This window comes from Dendropsophus ebraccatus, chromosome 13 (assembly GCF_027789765.1).
Source record: "Dendropsophus ebraccatus isolate aDenEbr1 chromosome 13, aDenEbr1.pat, whole genome shotgun sequence".
NCBI classification, from domain to species: Eukaryota; Metazoa; Chordata; class Amphibia; order Anura; family Hylidae; genus Dendropsophus; species Dendropsophus ebraccatus.
This window is the reverse complement of record NC_091466.1, coordinates 14,112,665-14,138,485: the sequence shown is the minus strand read 5'-3', so window position 1 is coordinate 14,138,485 and position 25,821 is coordinate 14,112,665. Positions and strand designations below refer to the sequence as shown.

Sequence of the window (25,821 nt, the reverse complement as noted above, 5' to 3'; positions counted from 1 at the left end):
TATCTATCTATCTATCTATCTATCTATCTATCTATCTCCTATCTATCTATCTATCTATGTAAAGTAGCTTGACGGCACTCCAGATAAGGTGAGAAAAAAGGTTTCACATTTATTCACAAAGTGCACAGCACAGCATATAAAGTAATTAGGCAACGTTTCTGTGGCCTCTCGCCACCATTTTCAAGCCTTGAAAATGGTGGCGAGAGGCCACAGAAACGTTGCCTAATTACTTTATATGCTGTGCTGTGCACTTTGTGAATAAATGTGAAACCTTTTTTCTCACCTTATCTGGAGTGCCGTCAAGCTACTTTACATATATATTGTGGACCCGTGGTTGGAGTATTTGCCTGGCACCCATATTTTTCCTGTGCTGCTGAAATTACTAAAAATATCTATCTATCTATCTATCTATCTATCTATCTATTATCTATCTATCTATCTATCTATCTATCTATCTATCTATCTATCTCCTATCTATCTATCTATCTATTATCTATCTATCTATCTATCTATCTATCTATCTATCTCCTATTTATTTTTCACAAATAGCGCCCCTCTTGTTCTCAGGTGGTGTGTGGTATTACAGCTCAGCTCAAACTGATGACAAAAGTGTTGCTGTTTCCATTCCATACTTTCCTAATCCTATGTAACCCCTTAGGCCCTGTATCCTTCCTGTACATTAACCCTATATGCCCCCATCACTCTCCTGGGAATCACTGATCCCTGGCTCCTGTTGTCCTCCTCAGATGTGTCACTATAATATGCCATGAGATGGTGGAACGCAAAATCTCCCTTTCAGTCTATAAAGTCTTGAGGATTTGTAATCCCCAAACCTAAGACCAGCACCAAACCAGCGCCGTCCGTCCCCGTACACATCACCACAGATAACAATACAACCGTATAATCATGTCATGTGTAATAAACCCACACGGCTCTGCTACACCGAGCCGCAACACACCGCATCATATGTGACCAATCCTATTCTCATCTTACATCTCCCCAACACAGAAGAACACAGGCTGCCAGAGCACTAATAACACCAGCAGGCTGTATCACACATCACAGGCTTAGATACACCAGCTCAGCAGGCTGTATCACACATCACAGGCTTAGATACACCAGCTCAGCAGGCTGTATCACACATCACAGGCTTAGATACCCCAGCTCAGCAGGCAGTATCACACATTAAAGGCTTAGATACACCAGCTCAGCAGGCTGTATCACACATCACAGGCTTAGATACACCAGCTCAGCAGGCAGTATCACACATTACAGGCTTAGATACACCAGCTCAGCAGGCTGTATCACACATCACAGGCTTAGATACACCAGCTCAGCAGGCGGTATCACACATCACAGGCTTAGATACACCAGCTCAGCAGGCTGTATCACACATCACAGGCTTAGATACACCAGCTCAGCAGGCTGTATCACACATCACAGGCTTAGATACACCAGCTCAGCAGGCGGTATCACAAATCACAGGCTTAGATACACTAGCTCAGCAGGCGGTATCACAAATCACAGGCTTAGATACACTAGCTCAGCAGGCGGTATCACACATCACAGGCTTAGATACACCAGCTCAGCAGGCGGTGTCACACATCACAGGCTTAGATACACCAGCTCAGCAGGCAGTATCACACATTAAGGACTTAGACACAAAATATCAGGAGACTTATTATACATTAAAGCCTAGATACACCATCACTAGCCTTAGATACACCAGCTCAGCAAAAGCAAATCAGTCCAGATAGTAACCTCAGCATCACAGTATCACAAATGATAGGCTTAGATACACAATGTAAGCAGCACAGTTTTACATTACCTGCTTAAATACGTCAGCTCAGTATACAGTATCAATAATAGGCTTAGATAGCCAGGGTTGGCTTACAGTATCACACATGATAGGCTTAGATACAGCAGCTCATTAGCACACTATTGCACATGATAGGCTTAGATACACCAGCTCAGCAGACAGAATCACACATGATAGGCTTAGATACACCAGTCAATCAGCACACTATTGCACATGAAAGGCTCAGATACACCAGCTCAGCAGACAGTATCACACATGATGGGCTTAGATACACCAGTCAATCAGCACACTATTGCACACGATAGGCTTCGGTAGTCCACTCTATTTTGACCTACCTCCTGCAAATGGAGCCCTTCTGGATTTTAGGCTCTTACACTGATGTGAACAGAGCCTTAGATACACCAACTGATCGGATCCATATAAAACATGATAGACTTAGATACACCTGCTCAGGAAAAGGTTTCACACATGGTAAGCTTAGATACACTTGCTCAACAAACAATATCACATATGATAATATTAGAATTACCAGCCCCCACAGACAGTATCACACAATAGGCTTAGATACACCAGCTCTGCCGATAGCATTAAACATGATAGGCTTGGGTCTCCAAACTGTGGTCCTCCAGCTGTTGCAAAACTACATTACCCATCATGCCTGGACAGCCAAATCCAAAGCTTTAGCTGTCCAGGCATGATGGGAGTCGTGGTTTCGCAACAGCTGGAGGGCCGCAGTTTGGAGACCCATAGATACACATACACCAGCTGGGAAGATAGCATCATATACATGATAGGCTTAGATACCCCAGATGGCATCAGACGTGATAGGCTTAGATATCCCAGATGGAATTACACATGATGCTTGGATACACCAGCTGGGCAGATAGCATTACACATGATAAGCTTAGATACACCACATGGCATCATGCATGATATGCTTAGATACACCACCTGGGCAGAGAGAATTACACATAATAGGCTTAGATACACCAGCTGGGCAGATAGCATTACACATGATAGCCTTAGATACCCCAGATGGCATCAGACATGATAGGCTTAGATACCCCAGATGGCATTACACATGATGCTTGGATACACCAGCTGGGCAGATAGCATTACACATGATAGGCTTAGATACAGCAGCTGGGCAGACAGTATGACACTAGTACATTATGTGGAAGCTATGTGGTGTATGTGAGTGCACGCTCTTGTGTCCCCCTGTGATACTGAGCAGAGCCCCTCTGTGTCCGCTGGAATCCATGGTTCCTGTTTATTCTGGGGATAGATGCTGCCATGATCCATCCTGATCAGACAGGGCTTTGTATGGGGATGCTGTCCCGCTGCCAGTGGCTGCTGGGTTGTGTCCGGTGACAGACTCTTTATTTGGGCACGGCCCTGCTGTCCTGGCCGTTTCTGGGCCAAGGTAAATACATGGCTGCTCATTCCTGCCGCCTCTGCCTGTTGTTTCCATATACAAAGCAGATGGCGGCTTTTAGGATCACAGATGACCCCGGGGTGGGAGCGTCACAGGAGCTTAGGGACGTTTATCAGCGATGGGACACATTAGGGTGACGGCTTCACCCAGGCTTAAGTGCAGCTTACTGACGCTGTCACACGCTGGGATCAAAGAGCAATGGGGGGGCCTAACTTTCCATTGGTATCTATGGCATGTGGCATTGCTTCACTGCAGGAGTATACACAACGACTGGGGTGTCTGAAATGGCCCCCTGCTATACCGGATCTAACTCCCTCACCAGGGGCTATGGCGGTAACCATGGACCCAATGGTAAACACCATAGCAACGCTTCTTAATGTTTATAGCCGCCATTGGCTTATACAGCGGGGAAGACGGGGTTAACAGTCCCGCCAGTCTATCAGCCATGGCACTGGTGGAGTTTATCACGACTCGTAGTTCAGGTCTCGAGGGTTAATGTGCCGCCACATTACGACACGTCAGTACAATTCCTCACATCCATCGCCTGGTGTATAAGCGCCGGTCCCCAGTTATTCCCGTTCATAGAGCCATACTGGCATTGTCTCCATGGAAACCAGTCAGACAAGACCCCCACCAGTCTGCATCCTAGTCTGACACACAAGGTCTCCTCAAGATCAGCAAGCCTTGGGCGGACGGTCAGATCAGGAGCCGCCACCAACTTCACCCGCCACGAAAATATCACAAGCTGCCCCCTACACCTAGGAAAGAGAAGAGGGACTGAGAAAGTACACAGGACCCTCCGCATGGTGCTGACAGAGAGGGCGATGTGATACTGAGATCATCCTCAACTACATCATGGTCATCATCATCATCACTGAAATCATCAAGATCATTGACACAGTGCCCCCATATCAGTCACAGTGCCCCCCATATCAGCCACAGTGCCCCCCAATTCAGCACAATGCCCCCATATCAGCACAGTGCCCCCATATCAGCCACAGTGCCCCCCATATCAGCACAATGCCCCCCATATCAGCACAGTGCCCCCATATCAGCCACAGTGCCCCCCATATCAGCACAATGCCCCCCATATCAGCACAGTGGCCCCATATCAGCCACAGTGCCCCCCATATCACACACAGTGCCCCCATATCAGACACAGTGCCCCCATATCAGACACAGTGTCCCCATATCAGCCACAGTGCCCCCCATATCAGCACAATGCCCCCCATATCAGCACAGTGGCCCCATATCAGTCACAGTGCCCCCCATATCACACACAGTGCCCCCATATCAGACACAGTGCCCCCATATCAGACACAGTGCCCCCATATCAGCCACAGTGCCCACCATATCAGCACAGTGCCCCCCATATCACACACAGTGCCCCCCATATCAGCCACAGTGCCCCCCATATCACACACAGTGCCCCCATAACAGAGACAGAATGTGATAATTCCGAGGCACTTGTGAGTAATTCTGGGACTTGGGGTTATTACTGGCGGCCAATAATCAATCTTTGGGACCTGGGATTACTTGTGGGGACCTGTGCACTATATTAGGCAACTTTGCTCAATCCTGGGCAACCATGTTCCTTCCATGGGGCCAGTATTCATTTCTGGGCACCCCTATATATCTTAGGGCACCGGTGTTCATTCCTGGGCACACTTCTGGGCACCTGTGTTCATTCCTGGGCACACTTCTGGGCACCTGTGTTCATTCCTGGGCACACTTCTGGGCACCTGTGATTGTCTCTGGGCACACTTCTGGGCACCTGTGTTCATTTCTGGGCACCCCTATATATCTTAGGGCACCGGTGTTCATTCCTGGGCACACTTCTGGGAACCTGTGATTGTCTCTGGGCACACTTCTGGGCACCTGTGTTCATTTCTGGGCACACTTCTGGCCACCTGTGTTCATTTCTGGGCACCTGTGATTGTCTCTTGGCACACTTCTGGGCACCTGTATTCATTCCTGGGCACACTTCTGGGCACCTGTATTCATTTCTGGGCACCTGTATTCATTTCTGGGCACACTTCTGGGCACCTGTATTCATTCCTGGGCACACTTCTGGGCACCTGTATTCATTCCTGGGCACACTTCTGGGCACCTGTATTCATTCCTGGGCACACTTCTGGGCACCTGTATTCATTTCTGGGCACACTTCTGGGCACCTGTATTCATTTCTGGGCACACTTCTGGGCACCTGTATTCATTCCTGGGCACACTTCTGGGCACCTGTATTCATTCCTGGGCACACTTCTGGGCACCTGTATTCATTCCTGGGCACACTTCTGGGCATCGGTGTTCATTTCTGGGCACACTTCTGGGCACTTGTGTTCATTTTTGGGCACATTTCTGGGCACCTGTATTCATTCCTGGGCACACTTCTGGGCATCGGTGTTCATTTCTGGGCACACTTCTGTGCACCTGTATTCATTCCTGGGCATACTTCTGGGCATCGGTGTTCATTTCTGGGCACACTTCTGGGCACCTGTATTCATTCCTGGGCACACTTCTTGGCACCTGTATTCATTCCTGGGCATACTTCTGGGCATCGGTGTTCATTTCTGGGCACACTTCTGGGCACCTGTATTCATTCCCGGGCACACTTCTGGGCACCTGTGTTCATTTCTGGGCACACTTCTGGGCACCTGTGTTCATTTCTGGGCACACTTCTGGGCACCTGTGTTCATTTCTGGGCACACTTCTGGGCACCTGTGTTCATTTCTGGGCACACTTCTGGGCACCTGTGTTCATTTCTGGGCACACTTCTGGGCACCTGTATTCATTCCTGGGCACACTTCTGGGCACCTGTGATTGTCTCTGGGCACACTTCTGGGCATCGGTGTTCATTTCTGGGCACCTGTGTTCATTTCTGGGCACACTTCTGGGCACCTGTATTCATTCCTGGGCACACTTCTGGGCATCGGTGTTCATTTCTGGGCACACTTCTGGGCATCGGTGTTCATTTCTGGGCACACTTCTGGGCATCGGTGTTCATTTCTGGGCACACTTCTGGGCATCGGTGTTCATTTCTGGGCACCTGTGTTCATTTCTGGGCACACTTCTGGGCATCGGTGTTCATTTCTGGGCACACTTCTGTGCACCTGTATTCATTCCTGGGCATACTTCTGGGCATCGGTGTTCATTTCTGGGCACACTTCTGGGCACCTGTATTCATTCCTGGGCACACTTCTGGGCATCGGTGTTCATTTCTGGGCACACTTCTGTGCACCTGTATTCATTCCTGGGCATACTTCTGGGCATCGGTGTTCATTTCTGGGCACACTTCTGGGCACCTGTATTCATTCCTGGGCACACTTCTGGGCACCTGTATTCATTCCTGGGCACACTTCTGGGCACCTGTATTCATTTCTGGGCACACTTCTGGGCACCTGTGTTCATTTCTGGGCACCTGTATTCATTCCTGGGCACACTTCTGGGCACCTGTGATTGTCTCTGGGCACACTTCTGGGCATCGGTGTTCATTTCTGGGCACCTGTGTTCATTTCTGGGCACACTTCTGGGCACCTGTATTCATTCCTGGGCACACTTCTGGGCATCGGTGTTCATTTCTGGGCACACTTCTGGGCATCGGTGTTCATTTCTGGGCACCTGTGTTCATTTCTGGGCACACTTCTGGGCACCTGTATTCATTCCTGGGCACACTTCTGGGCATCGGTGTTCATTTCTGGGCACCTGTGTTCATTTCTGGGCACACTTCTGGGCACCTGTATTCATTCCTGGGCACACTTCTGGGCATCGGTGTTCATTTCTGGGCACACTTCTGTGCACCTGTATTCATTCCTGGGCATACTTCTGGGCATCGGTGTTCATTTCTGGGCACACTTCTGGGCACCTGTATTCATTCCTGGGCACACTTCTTGGCACCTGTATTCATTCCTGGGCACACTTCTGGGCATCGGTGTTCATTTCTGGGCACACTTCTGGGCACCTGTATTCATTCCTGGGCACACTTCTGGGCACCTGTGTTCATTTCTGGGCACACTTCTGGGCACCTGTGTTCATTTCTGGGCACACTTCTGGGCACCTGTATTCATTCCTGGGCACACTTCTGGGCACCTGTGTTCATTTCTGGGCACACTTCTGGGCACCTGTGTTCATTTCTGGGCACACTTCTGGGCACCTGTATTCATTCCTGGGCACACTTCTGGGCACCTGTGATTGTCTTTGGGCACACTTCTGGGCATCGGTGTTTATTTCTGGGCACCTGTGTTCATTTCTGGGCACACTTCTGGGCACCTGTATTCATTCCTGGGCACACTTCTGGACATCGGTGTTCATTTCTGGGCACACTTCTGGGCACCTGTGTTCATTTCTGGGCACACTTCTGGGCACCTGTATTCATTCCTGGGCACACTTCTGGGCACCTGTGATTGTCTCTGGGCACACTTCTGGGCATCGGTGTTCATTTCTGGGCACATTTCTAGGCACCTGTGTTCATTTCTGGGCACACTTCTGGGCACCTGTGTTCATTTCTGGGCACACTTCTGGGCACCTGTGTTCATTTCTGGGCACACTTCTGGGCACCTGTATTCATTCCTGGGCACACTTCTGGGCACCTGTATTCATTTCTGGGCACACTTCTGGGCATCGGTGTTCATTTCTGGGCACACTTCTGGGCACCTGTGATTGTCTCTGGGCGCCGGTGTTTATTGGCATGAAGGGTATGGAGGGGGGGGGGGGGGTCGGAGATATGTAAAGGAGCTAAATCCATTAACCCCGTCCAGTTCCCGACAATGTAGAGTATTAGATATACATTGTATACAGGCCGGTGATTATTTCCAGTCTGATTCCCCATGTGATCGGTGATGTTCACCCAGATTAAAGTGACATTGGCCAAAATGAAAGACGGCAAAGCGGAAAACAGCAGACAAGTGAAGATGTCAGGGGACGGCGCGGGGGGATGTAATGATGATGCCAAGTGACACGTGTCCACGGGAAGGTGCAGGCTTCAAGGGCATGTCCACTCCGGAGCTGTCCTATAGAATATATACAGGAACTGCTTACATAGCAATCCCCTGGTCATCAGGATCCATGGTAACAACTTCCTATGGAGCGACTGATAGGCTTCTGCCAGTCTCTGCCCCTGCTGCCCCCTCTTTACCCAGTGACCCCCATCACTCCAGGCATCTGCTACTTGTGGTTCTCCAGCTGTATGGCCGGTGTGGAGACCACTGCCGTACACTATACAGACCCATTCTTCTCCTTTTCCGCGATCTCCAGTAACACGCATGGCAGAGCTTGTCTCCACTACTAACACTTCCCATTATCTCCTGACCTGCAGCGCTGAGGACACATCCTGTACAACACGGCCTGATATTGGGTGTGTGGTCATGTCACATGTCTATTCCCGAATGTAGAGTTCTCCTCACATACAGGACATACATATTTATTCAGCATTTAATAAGTCCTGTTAATAGAGAATTAACCCTTAGAGCACCGGGCTAATTTGTATTTTTGCGCTTTCGTTTTTTTCTCCTTGTGCTTAAAAGGCCATAGCACTTTTTTCACCTAGAAACCCAAACGAGCCGTTTTTTTGTGCGCGACTAATTGTACTTTGCAATAATGGACATTTTTTGTATAAAGTACACCGCAAAACCAGAAAAAAATTAGATGTGTGGTGAAATTGCAAAAAAAAAAACAAAAAAAAACACAATTTTATTTTATTTTTGTGTTTACACTATTTGCCCTGGCCCTGACATGTTATCTATGTTCCTCACATCAGTACGATTACAACGATATGTAACTTGTGTAACGTTTATTTTATTTGATGGCTTTTAAAAAAATTAAAACCTTTTTTAAAAAATAAATGTTTCTTAAAGTCGCTCCATTCTCAGGCTTATAGCGCTATTATCCTTTGGTCTATGGGGCTGTGCCAGGTGTCATTTTTTGCGCCATGATGTGTTCTTTCTATCGGTACCTTGATTGCGCATATACGACTTTTTGATCGCTTTTTATTACAATTTTTCTGGATTTCATGCGATCAAAAATGCGCAATTTTGCACTTTGGAATTTTTTTGTGCTTACGCCGTTTACCGTGCGAGATCAGGAATGGGATAAAATAATAGTTCGGGCGATTACGCACGCGGCGATAGCAAACATGTTTATTTATGTATTTTTATTTATAAAATGGGGAAAGGGGGGTGATTCACACTTTTATTAGGGGTGGGTTTTTTTTTTTATTAATTAAAAAAAAAACATTTTTACTTTTTTACACACTAAGTAGAAGCCCCCCTGGGGTTAGGGTTATTCCCCCTGGGGTTATGGTTATTCCCCCCTGGGGTTAGGGTTATCCCCCCTGGGGTTAGGGTTATCCCCCCTGGGGTTAGAGTTATTCCCCCTGGGGTTAGGAATATCCCCCCTGGGGTTAGGGTTATCCCCCCTGGGGTTAGGGTTATCCCCCCTGGGGTTAGGGTTATCCCCCCTGGGGTTAGGGTTATTCCCCCTGGGGTTAGGGTTATCCCCCCTGGGGTTAGGGTTATCCCCCCTGGGGTTAGGGTTAGACCACAAGGAATGGGGAAAATAAGCCTTTTAAATGCAGCTGTACATTTATGCCCTTGTTTGTTAAGGAGTTAAAGGGATACTCCTGCTAATTTTTTTAAATTACAAATTAACTGGTTTTAGAGACGTTTACAGATTTGTAATTTACTTCTATTTAAAAATCTGCAGTCTTATTTATCAGCTGCTGTATGTCCTGCAGGAAGTGGTACATTCTTTCCAGTCTGACACAGTGCTCTCTGCTGCCACCTCTGTCCATGTCAGGAACTGTCCAGAGCAGGAGAGGTTTTCTATGGGGATTTGCTGCTGCTCTGGACAGTTCCTGACATGGACAGAGGTGGCAGCAGAGAGCACTGTGTCAGACTGGAAAAAATACACCACTTCCTGCAGGACATACAGAAGCTGGTAAGTACTGGAAGACTGGAGATTTTAGACTGAATGCTATAGTGTAGGAGGAGCTGAGCAGATTTGCTATAACTTGTTACTTATGGATTGAAATCTCTGCTCAGTCTGGGTTTAGGAGTCCAGTGGGCGGTCTCACGCAATGATTCCTTGTATGACTATGTACACAGATAGCTGTCAATCACTGAGTACGACCGCCTACTGGACTCTTAAGCCTAGACTGAGCAGAAGTTTAATTGAATAGGAAAACAATTGACACTGAATATTATATGGGCGCCATAATATTGTAAGAAAGTGGGTCTCTTATGATGGTGTCTGTTTTTATCCCCCCTTGTTTTTCCATGACCCACAGGCCAATCCCCCCATTTCTTTATGTGCTGACCATACAGGTTGTCCTTCACCTACCAGGACTGGGCCCTGTCTCTATGAGGGCCACATAGCAGCCGCACGCTTTGTCTCTGTTATGTGTGACCTTACCATTGGAGAAGGGGAAATGTTGGGAAAGTTTCCAGTTTATAATGGCGGCCATCTAGTTGTCACCCAGCTTTCCCAGAAGCAGACAGAACTAGGAATAGGTCGCCTAGGCCTTGGGGCGGACGCCTCCCCTCCTCTTTCCTCAGTCTGGCATCACTGTTATCCGGTGCCCAGGAGACACATCCAAGCACCTTGAAGATTAATGGGGAGGCCCCCTTCTCCTCCTTCCCCTGCCCATTGTGCCTGGCTATGAAGCGGGGCAGCTCTTGGCTGTCACTATGTACTGGCGGCCCTGATGGACAGGGGCTGGGACTATCTTTTGTGAGTCAGTGTGGGAAAACAGAGTCCTATTATTCATCTCTATGGCCCCTCGTTGAGCTCGGAGGAGACCTCTGGGTAGTGAATGCAGGGGCTTACAAAGGGGAACAGGCTGCCATGTCCCCTCTAAGAACTTCATGGATCCTCCCGGATCTCCAGTCCTAATAAAACCTGGTGGGGAGGTGGGATGTGCCTCGTGCCTCCAAATCCAGCCAATTGGATGCCTATGGGTGATATTAATGCTCTCAGGTTGGGGGTGAGCAGTGAAATTCCTCATCATCTCCACTATTTGCTATTGATCCTATGCTAGATCAATGGGGGTCTTAAGTGCCAATGGAAATCCCTGATGGCCCCAACCCCCTCCACCCCCAATGCTGGAGCGTGCCCTGAGCTATTGTATAGTGAGATTACCATGGGTATATTTCATCGTATGGAAACATTCACAGAGGTGACAAGAGCACAAGAGAAGATTCCACAATGGAAGCCTTGAAGATATCCGGGGAAGGCCGAGCGTCATCCTCCATAGCCATCAATGTACAGTGGCATAACATGATAGGTTTATACGCTTCATCTATACACAGGAGCGGTGACTAGTCACAAGTGTAAGATGGCTATACAAAGCTGAATGGAGGTGACGTGCAGCCTCTATTGAGGGGCAGTGCCACCTTCTGGCAGTGGGAGGTCACTGCAGGTTCTGCAAAGAGACCAAATATGCTTATGGTCTAAGCAGGGATTGTCCAAAGTGAAGAACCCCTCTATATTTTTTTTCACTTAATTGCTTGATAAGTACATTGCAATACGATGCAGTGTACCCAAGTACATTAGGGAAGGCTGTAATAGGAGATCTAACATGGCAGTAATGATCAGCAGCCCGTGATTGTGTTGTGGGGGTGCTGATCCGAGCCCGGACAGGAGCAGTGTTTATCCAACCCCCTAGATTGCAGTCACTACTGACCAAGGCATCTAGGGGGCTAAACAAGCAGAGGGATCTTTGATAGAAGGTGTCAGCAGCAGATAGTAGCCGCCATCTGCTGGGTAGATCCTCCGCCCGCCTCATACTTCCTTACCTAACTTATCCCTACCTGTTGGGAATGGGTTACTGCACAGTCCCTCCTAATGTAATACCTTAAGGGTGCGTTCACACGTAACGGATCCGCAGCGGATTTCTCGCTGCAAATTCGCAGCGAGACCTGCTGCAAATCCCTGCCCTGTACACTCTTGGGCAGACAAACTTGCAGCAGTATGTCAGCAGCCCGCCACGTTAACCCCCGGCCGCCGGAGAGTATACACCACCTGGTCCCCACTCTCGCTTGCTTCGGGGGTTCCCGGCACGTCCTGCTCGGCCAATCAGTGCACTGCCCTTCCGCAGCACACTGATTGGCTGAGCGGGATGTGGAGCTGTCCGGAGCCCCGAAGCAAGCCGGAGCGGGGACCAGGTGATGTATACTCTCCGGCGGACGGGGGTTAATGTGGCGGGCTGCTGACATACTGCTGCAAGTTTGTCTGCCCAAGAGTGTACAGGGCAGGGTTCCGCAGCGGATTTAGCTGCAAATTCGCGAGAAACCCGCTGCGGATCCGTTTTGTGTGAACGCACCCTTAAGGGGAACAAGTGAGGTTCGTCTAACCTGCTGATATTTCCCTACTGCACAGGAGACGCTGAGGAGGAAGGTATGTCTCTTAACATTGCTAGGTAAGACCATTAGGCCCCGTTTGTACGTAGCAAAACTAGCGGAATTCCGTGCCGCGTGCCGTTAGCCTCCCTCTCATAATGGAAGTCTATGGGAGACGCGCTGCTGTTCTCACAGCGTCTCTCCGCGCTGAAGAATGAACATGTTCATTCTTCAGCGTGGGGAGAGCAGCAGCGCGCGCCTCCCATAGACTCCCATTATGAGAGGGAGGCTAACGGCACGCGGCACGGAATTCCGCTAGTTTTGCTACGTGCGAACGTAGCCTTAGAAGCACTTGGGCACTTGTTAGTATTGCCCGCCCCTATAGTGCCGATAGGGCCGCCCCCGTCCAGCCTGCTCCATTGAGTATGATTAGAAAGGGAAAGGCCAGCTGGGGGAAGATCGGTGCTATGGGGGCAGGCAGCGCTCCTAACAGTCTTACCTGACCATGGAGCAAACTACTAACTGCACTGGAACAGTGGTAAGACACATACCCTCCCCCTCAGTGTCTCCTGTGCTATAGGGACTAGAGATGAGCAAAACGGGTTCGGGTTCGAGTCCATCCGAACCTGATTGTTCGGCATTTGATTAGCTGGGGCTGCTGAAGTTGGATAAAGCTCTAAGGTTCTCTGGAAAACATGGATACAACCAATGACTATATCCATGATTTCCACATAGCCGTAGGGCTTTATCCAACTTCAGCCGCCACCGCTAATCAAATGCCGAAAGTTCGGGTTTGGATGGACTCCAGCATGCTCCAGGCTCGCTCGTCTATAATAGGGACATATCGGCAGGTTAGATTTGTCTAACCTGCATATAGTTCCTCTCAAAGTTTTTTTCAGTATTAAAAAAAAAATATATGGCTTTTTTGTCCAAACACATCTGCTCACATGTTGCGTGTGTTTTTTTTAGCTTCACTCCATTGAAGTACACTGCAATAGCACACACAACCTGTGGTCAGAGGTGGCGCTATTTAAGGGGGTTGAAAACAGCCATGTACAAGTAGAAAGTGTAACTAAAATGCCGAGGTGTCTATAGGACTTAGAGGGGCTATCCAGTCCTTACAAGCTGAACGACCATTGATATTAGATTGGCGGAGGTCAGGCGTGTCACATTAGATGGTGGGGGTCTATCTCAGGACCCCCGCGGAGCAGCTGTTGCATTGGCTGCAGTAAGTGCTGGGAGTTTGTAATCATGAGTTATTAATAAAGTTTGGCAATTTGGAAAACAAACTTTCCCTGACAATGACCAGTCAGAATTCACCTTACATCTCCCGACGACACATATAAGCTGACCTCTGATTGGTTGCTTGGAAAGGTTGCCATGGTAACAGGAGCAGACACCACTACGTAACACAGAAGAGTTATTGCTCCTCCAGCAGTTGCCCCTAGCAACCAATCAGAGTCTAGCTTTCCTTTTTCAGAAGCTGAATCTCGTTGCCATGCCTACAGCACAGAGCCCGCAATGTACCGAGCAACTGACAGCCACGGCGTGCCCACGTGACGTACCAATGCACGGGTCCCTCACGTGACTCCACAGGCGTGACTAGTGTACAGTCTGTGGGCGTGGTCTGGCAAGCGACGTTCGTGCGTCGTGACGTAGCAGGAGGACGACGAGAAGGCGGAGCTTTGTGTGATCGCCATGTCAGCGATGAGCGCACAGACCGGCGGGTGAGCCCTGTCTGCTAACTGTCTGGGGTGGTGGGTGAGGGGAGAGGGTGCGGGGGGTCTCCGGTACTTAGAGGGGGCAGTGCCGTGTGGCGGCGGGGGACGGGACGGGGCGGGAGCGCTGACTTGGCTGGTGGAGCCGGTATGAGGCCTGAGTGCACCGGGCGGCCGCCACCAGGAAGTGATGGGGAGACGGGAGGTGGGAATATATGCGGGGAGTGGGGTGGGGGGTATGGTAATTATTGGGGGGTATAATGGTGGGGGGTATGGTAATTATTGGGGGGTATAATGGTGGGGGTATGGTAATTATTGGGGGTATAATAGTGGGGGGTATGGTAATTATTGGGGGTATAATAGTGGGGTGTATGGTAATTATTGGGGGTATAATAGTGGGGTGTATGGTAATTATTGGGGGTATAATAGTGGGGTGTATGGTAATTATTGGGGGGTATGGTAATTATTGGGGTGTATAATGGTGGGGGTATGGTATTTATTGGGGGTATAATAGTGGGGTGTATGGTAATTATTGGGGGTATAATAGTGGGGTGTATGGTAATTATTGGGGGTATAATAGTGGGGGGTGTATGGTAATTATTGGGGGTATAATAGTGGGGTCACGGGTGTATGGTAATTATTGGGGGTATAATAGTGGGGGGTATGGTAATTATTGGGGGGTATAATAGTGGGGTGTATGGTAATTATTGGGGGGTATAATAGTGGGGTGTATGGTAATTATTGGGGGGTATAATAGTGGGGGGTATGGTAATTATTGGGGGTATAATAGTGGGGTGTATGGTAATTATTGGGGTGTATAATAGTGGGGTGTATGGTAATTATTGGGGGTATAATAGTGGGGTGTATGGTAATTATTGGGGGTATAATAGTGGGGTGTATGGTAATTATTGGGGGTATAATAGGGGGGTGTATGGTAATTATTGGGGTGTATGGTAATTATTGGGGTGTATAATGGTGGGGGTATGGTAATTATTGGGGGTATAATAGTGGGGTGTATGGTAATTATTGGGGTGTATAATGGTGGGGGTATGGTAATTATTGGGGTGTATAATAGTGGGGGGTATGGTAATTATTGGGGGGTATAATAGTGGGGTGTATGGTAATTATTGGGGTGTATAATGGTGGGGGTATGGTAATTATTGGGGTGTATAATGGTGGGGGTATGGTAATTATTGGGGTGTATAATGGTGGGGGTATGGTAATTATTGGGGTGTATAATGGTGGGGGTATGGTAATTATTGGGGTGTATAATGGTGGGGGTATGGTAATTATTGGGGTGTATAATAGTGGGGTGTATGGTAATTATTGGGGGTATAATAGTGGGGTGTATGGTAATTATTGGGGGTATAATAGTGGGGTCTATGGTAATTATTGGGGGTATAATAGTGGGGTGTATGGTAATTATTGGGGTGTATAATAGTGGGGTGTATGGTAATTATTGGGGTGTAGAAGTGTGGGGGGGTATGGTAATTATTGGGGTGTAGAAGTGTGGGGGGTATGGTAATTATGAGTAGAATAGCACGGCAGGTAGTCATATATTGGAAGGTAGCATAGTTGCACAATAATTGGGGTGCATGATAACTGGGGTGTAGGCTGGTGGGGTGTAGTAAGGGGTGCATGATAACGGGTGTGGAATAGTCGCAAGAATTCTAATATTGTGGTGTAGAATGGTGGGATGTGTAGTCATATTGGGGTGTAGAATAGTGGGGCAGGTAGACATATTGGGGTGTAGAATAGTGGGGCAGGTAGTCATATTGGGGTGAAGAATAGTGGGGCAGGTAGACATATTGGGGTGTAGAATAGTGGGGCAGGTAGTCATATTGGGGTCTAGAATAGTGGGGCAGGTAGTCATATTGGGGTGTAGAATAGTGGGGCAGGTAGTCATATTGGGGTGTAGAATAGTGGGGCAGGTAGTCTTATATTAGGGTGTAGACTAGGGTATGGGTAGTCATATTGGGGTGAACAATCGTGCATGACAATGTGGAGTGACAGATGGGGCGACAGTATAGTAGAATGGAGGTGTAGCGGGGCTCTGCGGAGTACAATGTAATCTGATAGTGAAAAGATGAACAGGGTGGTATTGGAGTGCAGAATAATGGGGTGCACAGCATTGTATTGGTGTGGTGGGGCTCGATACAGCTCTGGGGGCTGCAGTGTAAGTAGATAGTGAGGTGACGGGGGGAATAAATACTCAGCGAGGCCCCTTGCACATTGTCCCATTCCCAGGTGTCATTTCTTGGATGAGGTTCGGCTGATAGTTGGGGCTGTAAGCAGTAGGACAGTTTAGCAAACATGACGTTTAAATGTTAAAGGGGATTTGGGGTCCACAGAACAGGCAGCATGTGTATCTGCATTTATGGCTGAAAAGGAAAAAATGGCAGGCAGATGTGTACAACGCCTGGAGATCTCCTATGATTGTAAGAATTGATTTCATTATCAGACGAAGAAGCAAATGGGACCAGCCGGGCCCCGCTGCAGCCACCCTGCTCCTCCCTGGGGTGATGCCAGTGATACCACCTGTGGGCACAACCATGTATATGCCACCTGCAGAGGAGAAGCTGCCGACGAGTACAAGCGAGACAGTCAGCGCACCCTCCGGGGCTCTTGATGCTGCTGCGGCTGTTGCTGCCAAAATTAATGCCATGCTGATGGCAAAGGGGAAGATCAAGCCTGCCCAGAATACCCCAGACAAGGTGAGGGCACACTGTCCTGTGGGGGTTCTGGGGTAATGACAATCTACTGTTTAATTTGAGAGGGTTCTGTACTTCTTAAAACATGATTCCATTGGAATGGAGGTTACTTTATCATGTACTCCATTTGAGTTTTGCCAGGAATCACCCTTATGAAGACTAGTATAAACTCAATACTAAAGTTACAGAATAGGCTTCAGATCTCCAGATGCGGGAAGGTGGACGATAGATGAGGGGAAGCTATACCCCCACTGACCCAAATAATATATGGTTGGACCTGCAAATAAACCATATAGTTTCTGTAGCATACATATTGCACTGTTAAGTTTCTTATTCTATTCTATCGTATGTGCTCATTTGTAGGTTCCGGTAGCTGGTAAACCTCCAGCAGCAACCAAAAGCAAAGATGACCTTGTGGTGGCAGAAGTGGAGATCAATGACGTGCCCCTGACCTGCCGAAACCTGCTGACTAGAGGGCAGACACAGGATGAGGTGGGTAATGTTCCCTTTTAAGTTCAGCACATGCTGAAAGTAATAAGAGCCTTGTGACCATTACATTGTCCTTACAGATCAGCCGACTGAGCGGAGCTGCTGTGTCCACACGGGGCCGATACATGACGACAGAGGAAAAAGCCAAAGTGGGGCCTGGGTAAGTGTGGGGTGAGCTCTTACAGCAGGGCTGTATTCCAGGCCAGAGATCACCCTATCAACATAACTTTGAAGTATAGTGAGCTAAAGGTCTGAGAGGTGTGGCCTTTATAATATTGTGGGTAGTCCCATCTCATGGCACCACCACACAATAGTGCTAGTCTCAGACGTGTCAAAGGGGTAATACAATTATTACCCTCATTAGTTCCTTCAACCCCACCCATCCCTGACATTGATCTCTTCCTCTTATCATTTGAGTCTTATAGAACTTTCCTTATTCCTCTTTTCTTTTCACTCTTGCAGAGATCGGCCGCTGTATCTACATGTTCAGGGTCAGACCAGGGAGCTTGTGGACCGTAAGTAAATTCTTATGTCATTGTGTTCAGGGAGGCAGAATATAGTGCACATCCCCTGTTATACTCCAGTATAGTATATATGAGTTGCCCTATGATGTATATCCACAGGTGCGGTGAACCGAATTAAGGAAATCATTACCAATGGAGTTGTTAAAGCAGCCACTGGCAGCAGCCCAACCTTTAATGGTGCCACCGTGACGGTATATCACCAGCCAGCCCCTGTGACACCCGTAGCACCTGTTGCACCTCCAAAGCCACCATTTCAGTCTGGGGTATGTATTGCCTACAACACAGATTGCAACCATTCACCTGCCGCTCATAGCTGGAAGCTGCTTGGTGTTTTTCCTTCAGCTTTTTGTGTGCTGCCTCTGCTTTTCTTTACGGGATCCACTATTTAAAGGCGCATTCCACTGACATTAAGAACTCTTCTTTACTTTCCTCCTTACAGTTGCACTATGTCCAGGACAAGCTGTTTGTGGGGTTGGAGCACGCTGTCATCACTTTCAATGTGAAGGAGAAGGTGGAAGGGCCTGGCTGTTCTTACCTTCAGCACATCCAGATGGAAACTGGAGCAAAAGTGTTCCTTAGGGGAAAAGGTTCAGGGTGCATTGAGCCGGCATCTGGACGGGAAGCTTTCGAGCCCATGTACATCTATATCAGGTTAGTCAGTATCATTTTTGTGTCGACTGATAGGAGAAGGCAATATTTAAAATTTGCAGCCTGCAGGGGAGAACTTGATTTCAAGTACGAATTTACCTCTCCCCCATGCCTGCGGGGAGCTATGGGACCTCGGGACACCCACTGGGCTCTGGGACCTCTGTCGCTGATCCAGCTGATGGGCTGACCTCTCAGCCAGTCAGTCACTGGGACAGGACGCCGCTCCAGTCACCGATTGGATGAGCGGCCAGTCTATGAGCCTGGACAGGCCTCGCGCCCCCAGGTCTTGACGTCATCACAACTCAGGGAGAAGATGCCTCCTGGCTGGGGTCCAAAGGCCGGTCCTGCCTCTCATCGCTGGCACGGGGAGAGGTAAGTTTGTACTTGTAACCAAATTCCCACCTGCCCCTGTTGGCTGACAGATTTTAAAAATCGCCCGACGACTTTTAAAGGAGAAGTCCTCGTATAAGATGTTATTAATAGTCTCAGGTACCCCAACACTGATATAGGGGATAGCATGAATATCAGATTTCTTGCTGTAACATCAATATGTAATCTAAATGTCTAAAAATCTTTGCACTTTCTCACCACAGCCACCCAAAGCCTGAAGGCCTTGCAGCCGCCAAGAAGCTGTGCGAAAATCTCCTGCAGACAGTAAGTGTCCAGGCCTCACACCACTGTGATGTAGTCTTTGTTCTGCAGCCTATGGAGGGTTAAGAAAGCAGAGTTTGTGAAGTGAGACTCTGCTGATACTACCCTCCTATAGAAAATGTATGGTCAGAGAGCAGCCAAGCTACCAGGCATAGTCAGGGCTGACTGCGCCATTCTACAACTACCCTGGCTATGTCAGTACAGGATGCTGCCATGTGCTTACTTCTGTGTCCAGTGCCTTCACCAAAAGCTAAATCTCTGTTTTGGGCCGATATCAGTTTGCTCCTTTGCCTTCTGCCTTCTATAGGGCAAAAATCCTTGGGTGTTGGCATTCAAACAATCCCTTTAAGGCCATATTACTTACCCATGCAAGGCCTTATTCCGTTTCGCGTTTCATCGATGACATGGACGTGGAGGCACGGCGCTGTAATGAAGCAGCCATGTAGCTGTGTCATCACAGTGCCACGCATATTCATATGCATCGTATTGGAGATGCTGCCATGCAGGGGATGGGGAATCCACTTGGGGCCATCCAAGCCGTCCGTGAAACATGGAGAAAAAAGGCCTAAAAGCTCTATATTCAATGCCAAGAAGGCAGGGTAAAATCCTATCATTGTAGGTGGGAGAGTACATGGAGCCAGGATATGGCTAAATAAGGCTTTATAGCTTCCACAGGGTCCCATTGCAGGGCGGTGTCTCAGGTCCAAATGTGAACCCTGTAGAGTAATGGAGGGATCCCATTACACCTCTGGTATAAACAGCTTGAGAGGAGGAAGGCGTGTATAATATACAGCAAGTCCTCCCTGTCCTCAAGTCTCTGTGGTGAAACCAATCATCCAGCTAAGTGACAGAGATTACAGGTGTCAGTAGTGTAGATCAGTGTTTCTCAGCTCCAGTTTTAGGGATTTTCTAGGTATTTTACAGTTTTAGTCGGAGCATCAGGCATCGGCACAGCTGTTCTTTACATGGCATATCCTTAAATCATGACCCGTCAGGGCTACTTAAGGACTGCCTTTAGGAAACACTAGTGTAGGGGAGTGATTGTCACGTCATCTTGACAGATTTATATACTCTGGAAGTAACCAGTAAAGATTTCAGTGCAGTGGTAGGAAGTAGAAGTCTTGGAAACTGAAGCATTGGATATTTGCTGAACCCCTCAGTATATACGGCAAGCATGATCCTCCCCACATACACTAAATTCAATATAACTTTGTTGTTTTCTCCCTCAGGTTCATGCAGAGTATTCAAGGTTCGTCAATCAGATCAGCTCCACCGCTCCTCTGCCCGGTATGTAACCCGAGCTTAGGGAAACCCGACTCCTCTCCCTGACATGGGGGGGTTGTAAGTGCAGTTTGTGGGCTACGATATGAAGTGACTTTGGCAGCCGATCTCTCTTCTATAAATAGTGGCTGTGGAGCTGCACTATTACCACTGATGGAGTCTACAGACCATGTGATCTGTTGTGCTGGGACCTGACACAAAGCTGAGGGGTTTTGCTCAAGAAGCATTGACTTCAGATGTTTATATTAAGAAAATGAAGCCTGTTTGTCCATGTTATGGTCCTAGCTAACAAGTCATGTGAAAAGAGCGGAGTATAGACCTAATAATGGTAGTACTGTATGCCCAATGGGTGTTACGGCTGCTTAGTGCCAAGAATCTTGCTGTGAGTAGTCGCCACTACTTGGTGGGCATTTCTCCCTGTGTAGGAAGGTAGTCGCCTCCTCTGGTCATTATAAAGCTCTCCTGTATAGGCTTGTGGGAGTTGCATGGATTTTACTATGACTATATTATCTTTCAGGGTATGTCCAGCCACCGCCAATAAGCGCTGTTCCCATTCAGCCACCGTACTATGCAACAAATGGCTACCAGACTGGATTTCCCGTGGTGCCACCCATACCACCTCAGCAGCCAGTGCAAGTGCCATATGTAGTACCTACACCAATGAGCACCCCGTTGCCTCCAGTACCTGCTGTTGTGCCCACCATGCCTGCTCCTATACCACCTGTACCCACACGATATCCAGTCCCACAAGTGCAGCCTCCGGTGACCACCATTCCAGTAAGTGACTGTAACATGAGGGATTACCATAGTCTAGAATTCCATTCATATTGGTATCGGCAGTACACAAGTTCTGTCTCATGTTACTCACCCACTGACGCTTTAGTCAGCACATTGTATTAGTGTTAAATCTTTTATACTGTACTTTATCCTGTAGTAACTCTTCTCCCTGTTCACCAGGCTCCTATGGCTAGTCCATATGTTCAACCTGCTCCTGTTAAGCCAATGACCACACCTCAGCCGGCGCCAAGCTTACCACCGCAAGGACAGAAGAGGCGATTTATGGAGGAGTTGCCTGAGGAACAAGACTCTGGTCTGCTGGGCTACCAGGTGCTATAACACCTCCATACCCGTCCGTTCTCATAGCTCAACCCCTTTTATATTGAGCACGGCACAATCACTTCATACTTGCCCCCAATGTTCATGGCTTTCTTCTTAACCTCTTATTCAAATAAAGCCGATCCAGCGATCATCCAGTATCACTGGCAGAGGTTGTGGCCCCCTACAACGGCCATTTCAAGGGAAATGTGCTTGGCAGCTCTCGTTTTGCTCCCAAGCAGTAAACCCTCTTTATTGTGTCCATATCCGACCAAAGAGGCATAAGTAATAGAAGTGATGAGCTGGAATCGTACTACTGATTTAGTTGGTAGTTCTGTTGGCAGCCCCCCCATACAGGGGAAGTAGGCTGATAAATGAGGAGCAGGAGATGGCTCCCAGCCTGTAGAATTGCTAATAATGCCACTGTGTATCTTTCTGCTCATAGCATGGACCCATTCATATGACTAATTTAGGTACAGGCTTCCCGAGCCAGAACAAGGTGGAGACTCCTGCCACTAAACCAGACCCAGCCGCCAGCAAGGAGCGAGAGAGGGACAGGTAAGAACCCGCCGGAGGCTCTAGGTTTAGACATTCCAGTAACAAATCTTCATTGGTTTTTACACTAAAAGCTTCATACAGATCATTCATCATCTGCTGTCATACATTCACTATAGGACTGTGGAAGGTATCAGCCTGGCTATACTTGGCAGTCCTATACTGAGTAAATGGAGCGGTGGTGGAGTATGTCTGCTGCCTTGTTCTTGTGGTGGGTGCGGTCCCAGCAGCTGATGGGTTATAAATTGTATCTTGGGAGAAGCCAAGACCTTTTGATTGTCCTTTAAATGAGTCCTTCCTTTGCCCCCCCTGCAGGCAGCTGATGCCCCCACCAGGGTTGCCACTGTTAACACAGAAGAGTCCAGAGGAGCGAGGGAGCTTGCGGAGCTGTGAAGGTACAGATGGTGAGTATTATGAGCCCAAGCAGCCCTGCCCTGTGTGGTGGGCAGTCGTTCTGCCAGCACAGGGCCCCCTTCCCTGCCAGCGTCACGTACTGATCAGCATTCACCTCGGAAGCTGCAGGACCCTGGTATTGAGCCTCCTATGACTTGAACCGGTCCTGTGTATATGATTCTGTCCCTGCCACCCTGTGAGACCTTTATACAGAGGGTGGGGGGGACAGCTTGGTGCGCTCTCAGGCGTTATCTCTAACTGCATATTTTTGTATTTTTTGTGTCTTCTTTTTTTTTTTTTTTTTTCTCTTCTCCATTTTCTCTTTTCTTCCATGACCGCGGACCGCGTTCCTCTGCTGTGGTTGACCTGATGCGTGACCCGCCCCCGGGGGACACTCTTGCATCTTACATGGTTTCCGACTAATTTATTTATTTCTCATGAATTAACGGATGCGGGTATTTTTGTCTCTTGTTCTTTGTTCCTTTTTATATTTCTCCACCCTCCCCGATACCTCCTTTGTTTTGTCTCCCCCCTCCCCCCCATCCCCTTCGGCTCTTGTTCTGCTCTTTGGTTTTTCAGATACTCCCACCAAGAAGTTAAAGACTGATAAAACCTTTGGCCTGGTAGCATATGCCGGAGACTCGTCTGACGAGGAGGAAGAGCACGGAGGGCACAAGAATTCAGGTTCCTTCTCTCAAGGCTGGAATGTAGGCTACCAGTACCCGGCCGGCCAGCAGCGGGCCAAACAGCAGATGCCCTTTTGGATGGCACCTTAGAACATTGGTCACATTCCAGCCCACAGTGACTTGTAGCAATAATTCAGCATGAGCTTACACCATAAACTTGTCAGTGTTTTTTGGATTTTATTTTTTTTTTTTTTTAATGTATAAATCCGAGGAGACTTTATAAGCAGGAGCAGGTAAAGAGATGCAAATGGGATCCATGTTTTTTCCCTCCCCCATCACTCATTTCTCATCCCATTTGGAAAGCCAGGCTTGTCTTGCCTCTAGGCCTTTCATGATTCCCGTCTCATCTTGTCACAGACTTTCACCCCCTTTTTCCGGCTTAACGTATTTATAGTCTGGGCCTGAATATAACTACTTGAATAACCGAATGTATTTGGGCTCCAGGCTGATCTTCTTGAGATATATCATAGATGTGTCCTCCCTTGTCCTCAGTCTTCTCTGCCATCATTACCTATGCTTATTAAGAGGCCGGGTCTGGAGGATTTGAGGTACGGATTCCACACCCCAAATCTTTAGAGTTGTATAGCATAAGTGGATTTTATAACTCACAGCTTGCTTCCTCTTATGCTGGAAAGTGTTGGATTTTCTCTAAACGTCCCGAGGAACATAAACCTAATGCAGGGAAATTCCTTGCTTCAGGCCATGACAGGTGCTGGTTTATCTGATGGACCTTTTTAAAGGAATATCCTTCCATAGACGACAATGTTTTCCTATTAGGGCCCATATAGGGGGTGGCACTGCCACAAAGGGTTAAAACTTAAATGCCAGGGATGGTAACAGTCCTGTAGACCCTTACTTACCCCTCTAAGTATTAAAGATCTCCACAGTGTGATCCCCCTCGCTCGCTCTGTGCTTGGTCACCCCTATGTTATTTGCATGTGGTCACAGTGCCCGGTCCTCTCTTATTCGTTTGATCACCGTTGCCGACCTCTATTCTTCTCCCCAGGATCCCTCTGCGTCCATCTCCGGCTTCCTGTCGATACCGCTTTGTACCTTTGCATATTTTGCTGTAAATAACGAGAAAAAAAATCTTTTATTGTAAATAAATGTATTCATATTCAAGAGTGTGAGCGGTGTGTTCTGCTTGGAGAATGGCTGTGGGTATATGGCAGAGGACGTGCCTCATACGGTAGAAACATACAGAAAGGCCTCAAAACTCTGCAAGGCTGTTCCTGAAATATAGGGGGACTACTGCTGCACGGCTGGTGGTATGTATAGGTGCTTAAAGGGGTTGTTCACAAAAAAAATGGGCAGTTACTTCTATAAAAAAAAATAATTTTATATATATATATATATATGTGTGTATGTATGTATGTATATGTGTGTGTATGTATATATAATATATATATATTATCAGCTGCTGTATGTCCTGCAGGAAGTGGTGTATTACCAGCCTGACACGGTGCTCTCTGCTGCCACCTCTGTCCATGATAGGAACTGTCCAGAGCAGTAGAAAATTCCCATAGGAAACCTCCCCTGGACTGGAAAAAAAAAAAAACACTTCCTGCAGGACATACAGCAGCTGACAAGTACTGGAAGACTTGTGATTTTTTAATATAAGTAAATAACAAATCTCTGGCACTTTCTGGCTCCAGTTGATTTGAAAGAAAAACATTTTTGGTCAACTACCCCTTTAAATTAAGAGATGTTTGGGGAGCCGAAGATGACTCAAGCCTACGTTCTGTATTTCCTGTCTTTATACTGCAGCTGTATCATGTTACCACAACATTGGGCACTTAGTGGACATTGTGTACATGTGAGATGTGGAAATACAGCCCCATTAAGTATGCGCCTCTATTTTCCATTGACTTTAATGGAGAATGTCTGTCCATGGGGCCCCTGACAACTCTGGTGGTAAAATGCCTTATATTTGTCCTTAAAGCCAGATAATGAAAGGGATCTTTGGGAGGGGGGGGGGGGGGGGTTGCCTCGCCTCCACCCATGGACTATGTAGACACCCTGCTGCCATCTTGATACAGTAGTGTTTAGCGGACATGATTAATCTTATGAATCAATGTTACTGGTAGAAGTGATAATTGACGACTTCTACTACAAAACAGGCCCAACATTTATGACGTGTGCTGCCCCCGCTGGGTTATTACATCCTCAACTAGTAATAGTTACATTGGTGAAATCTTACATTCTGTGGCATAGTGGGTCAGATTTGGTCCTTATTTAAAGGGATTGTCCTTGTTCAGGGGCTGTGGCGCCATTCAAATCACGTCCCCGCTCTTCTTACTTCTCTTCTGTCTCCATGTCAATTGAAGGCTGGAAGTCCCGCTCTTCTTTAGAGAAGGCGTTGGAGAGAGTGACTTCCGGCCTTCAGTCAGCATGGAAGAGCAGGGACGTCAGCGCGTGCGGGATGCGAACTTCGCCGCAGCCACTAATCATTGCTGGTGAGTATACACAGTGGGGGGACAAATACAA

The 25,821-nt window shown here is 48.0% G+C and overlaps 1 protein-coding gene and 1 non-coding gene across 3 annotated transcripts; both read left to right on the top strand.

The window, feature by feature from the left end:
* Positions 1–14,021: 14,021 nt before the first annotated feature.
* KHDC4 (KH domain containing 4, pre-mRNA splicing factor) lies at positions 14,022–24,456 on the top strand. Of its 2 annotated transcripts, XM_069950041.1 has the most exons (14): positions 14,025–14,310; positions 16,763–17,015; positions 17,376–17,504; positions 17,582–17,661; positions 17,964–18,016; positions 18,125–18,288; positions 18,465–18,676; positions 19,267–19,327; positions 20,554–20,611; positions 21,123–21,382; positions 21,563–21,712; positions 22,146–22,258; positions 22,571–22,659; positions 23,228–24,456. In XM_069950041.1, the coding sequence occupies exons 1-14, from the start codon at positions 14,282–14,284 to the stop codon at positions 23,422–23,424; spliced, it is 1,848 nt and encodes a 615-aa protein (XP_069806142.1). In that variant the 5' UTR covers positions 14,025–14,281; the 3' UTR covers positions 23,425–24,456. The 2 variants fall into 2 exon arrangements, with proteins under 2 accessions (XP_069806143.1, XP_069806142.1); XM_069950042.1 differs by lacking the exon at positions 23,228–24,456 and having other exon boundaries at positions 14,022–14,310; positions 22,174–22,258; positions 22,571–22,653.
* Positions 19,378–19,507, top strand: LOC138771611 (small Cajal body-specific RNA 4). The gene has a single exon (XR_011359658.1). It is a non-coding gene; the product is annotated as a small Cajal body-specific RNA 4 (non-coding RNA).
* Positions 24,457–25,821: the final 1,365 nt, after the last annotated feature.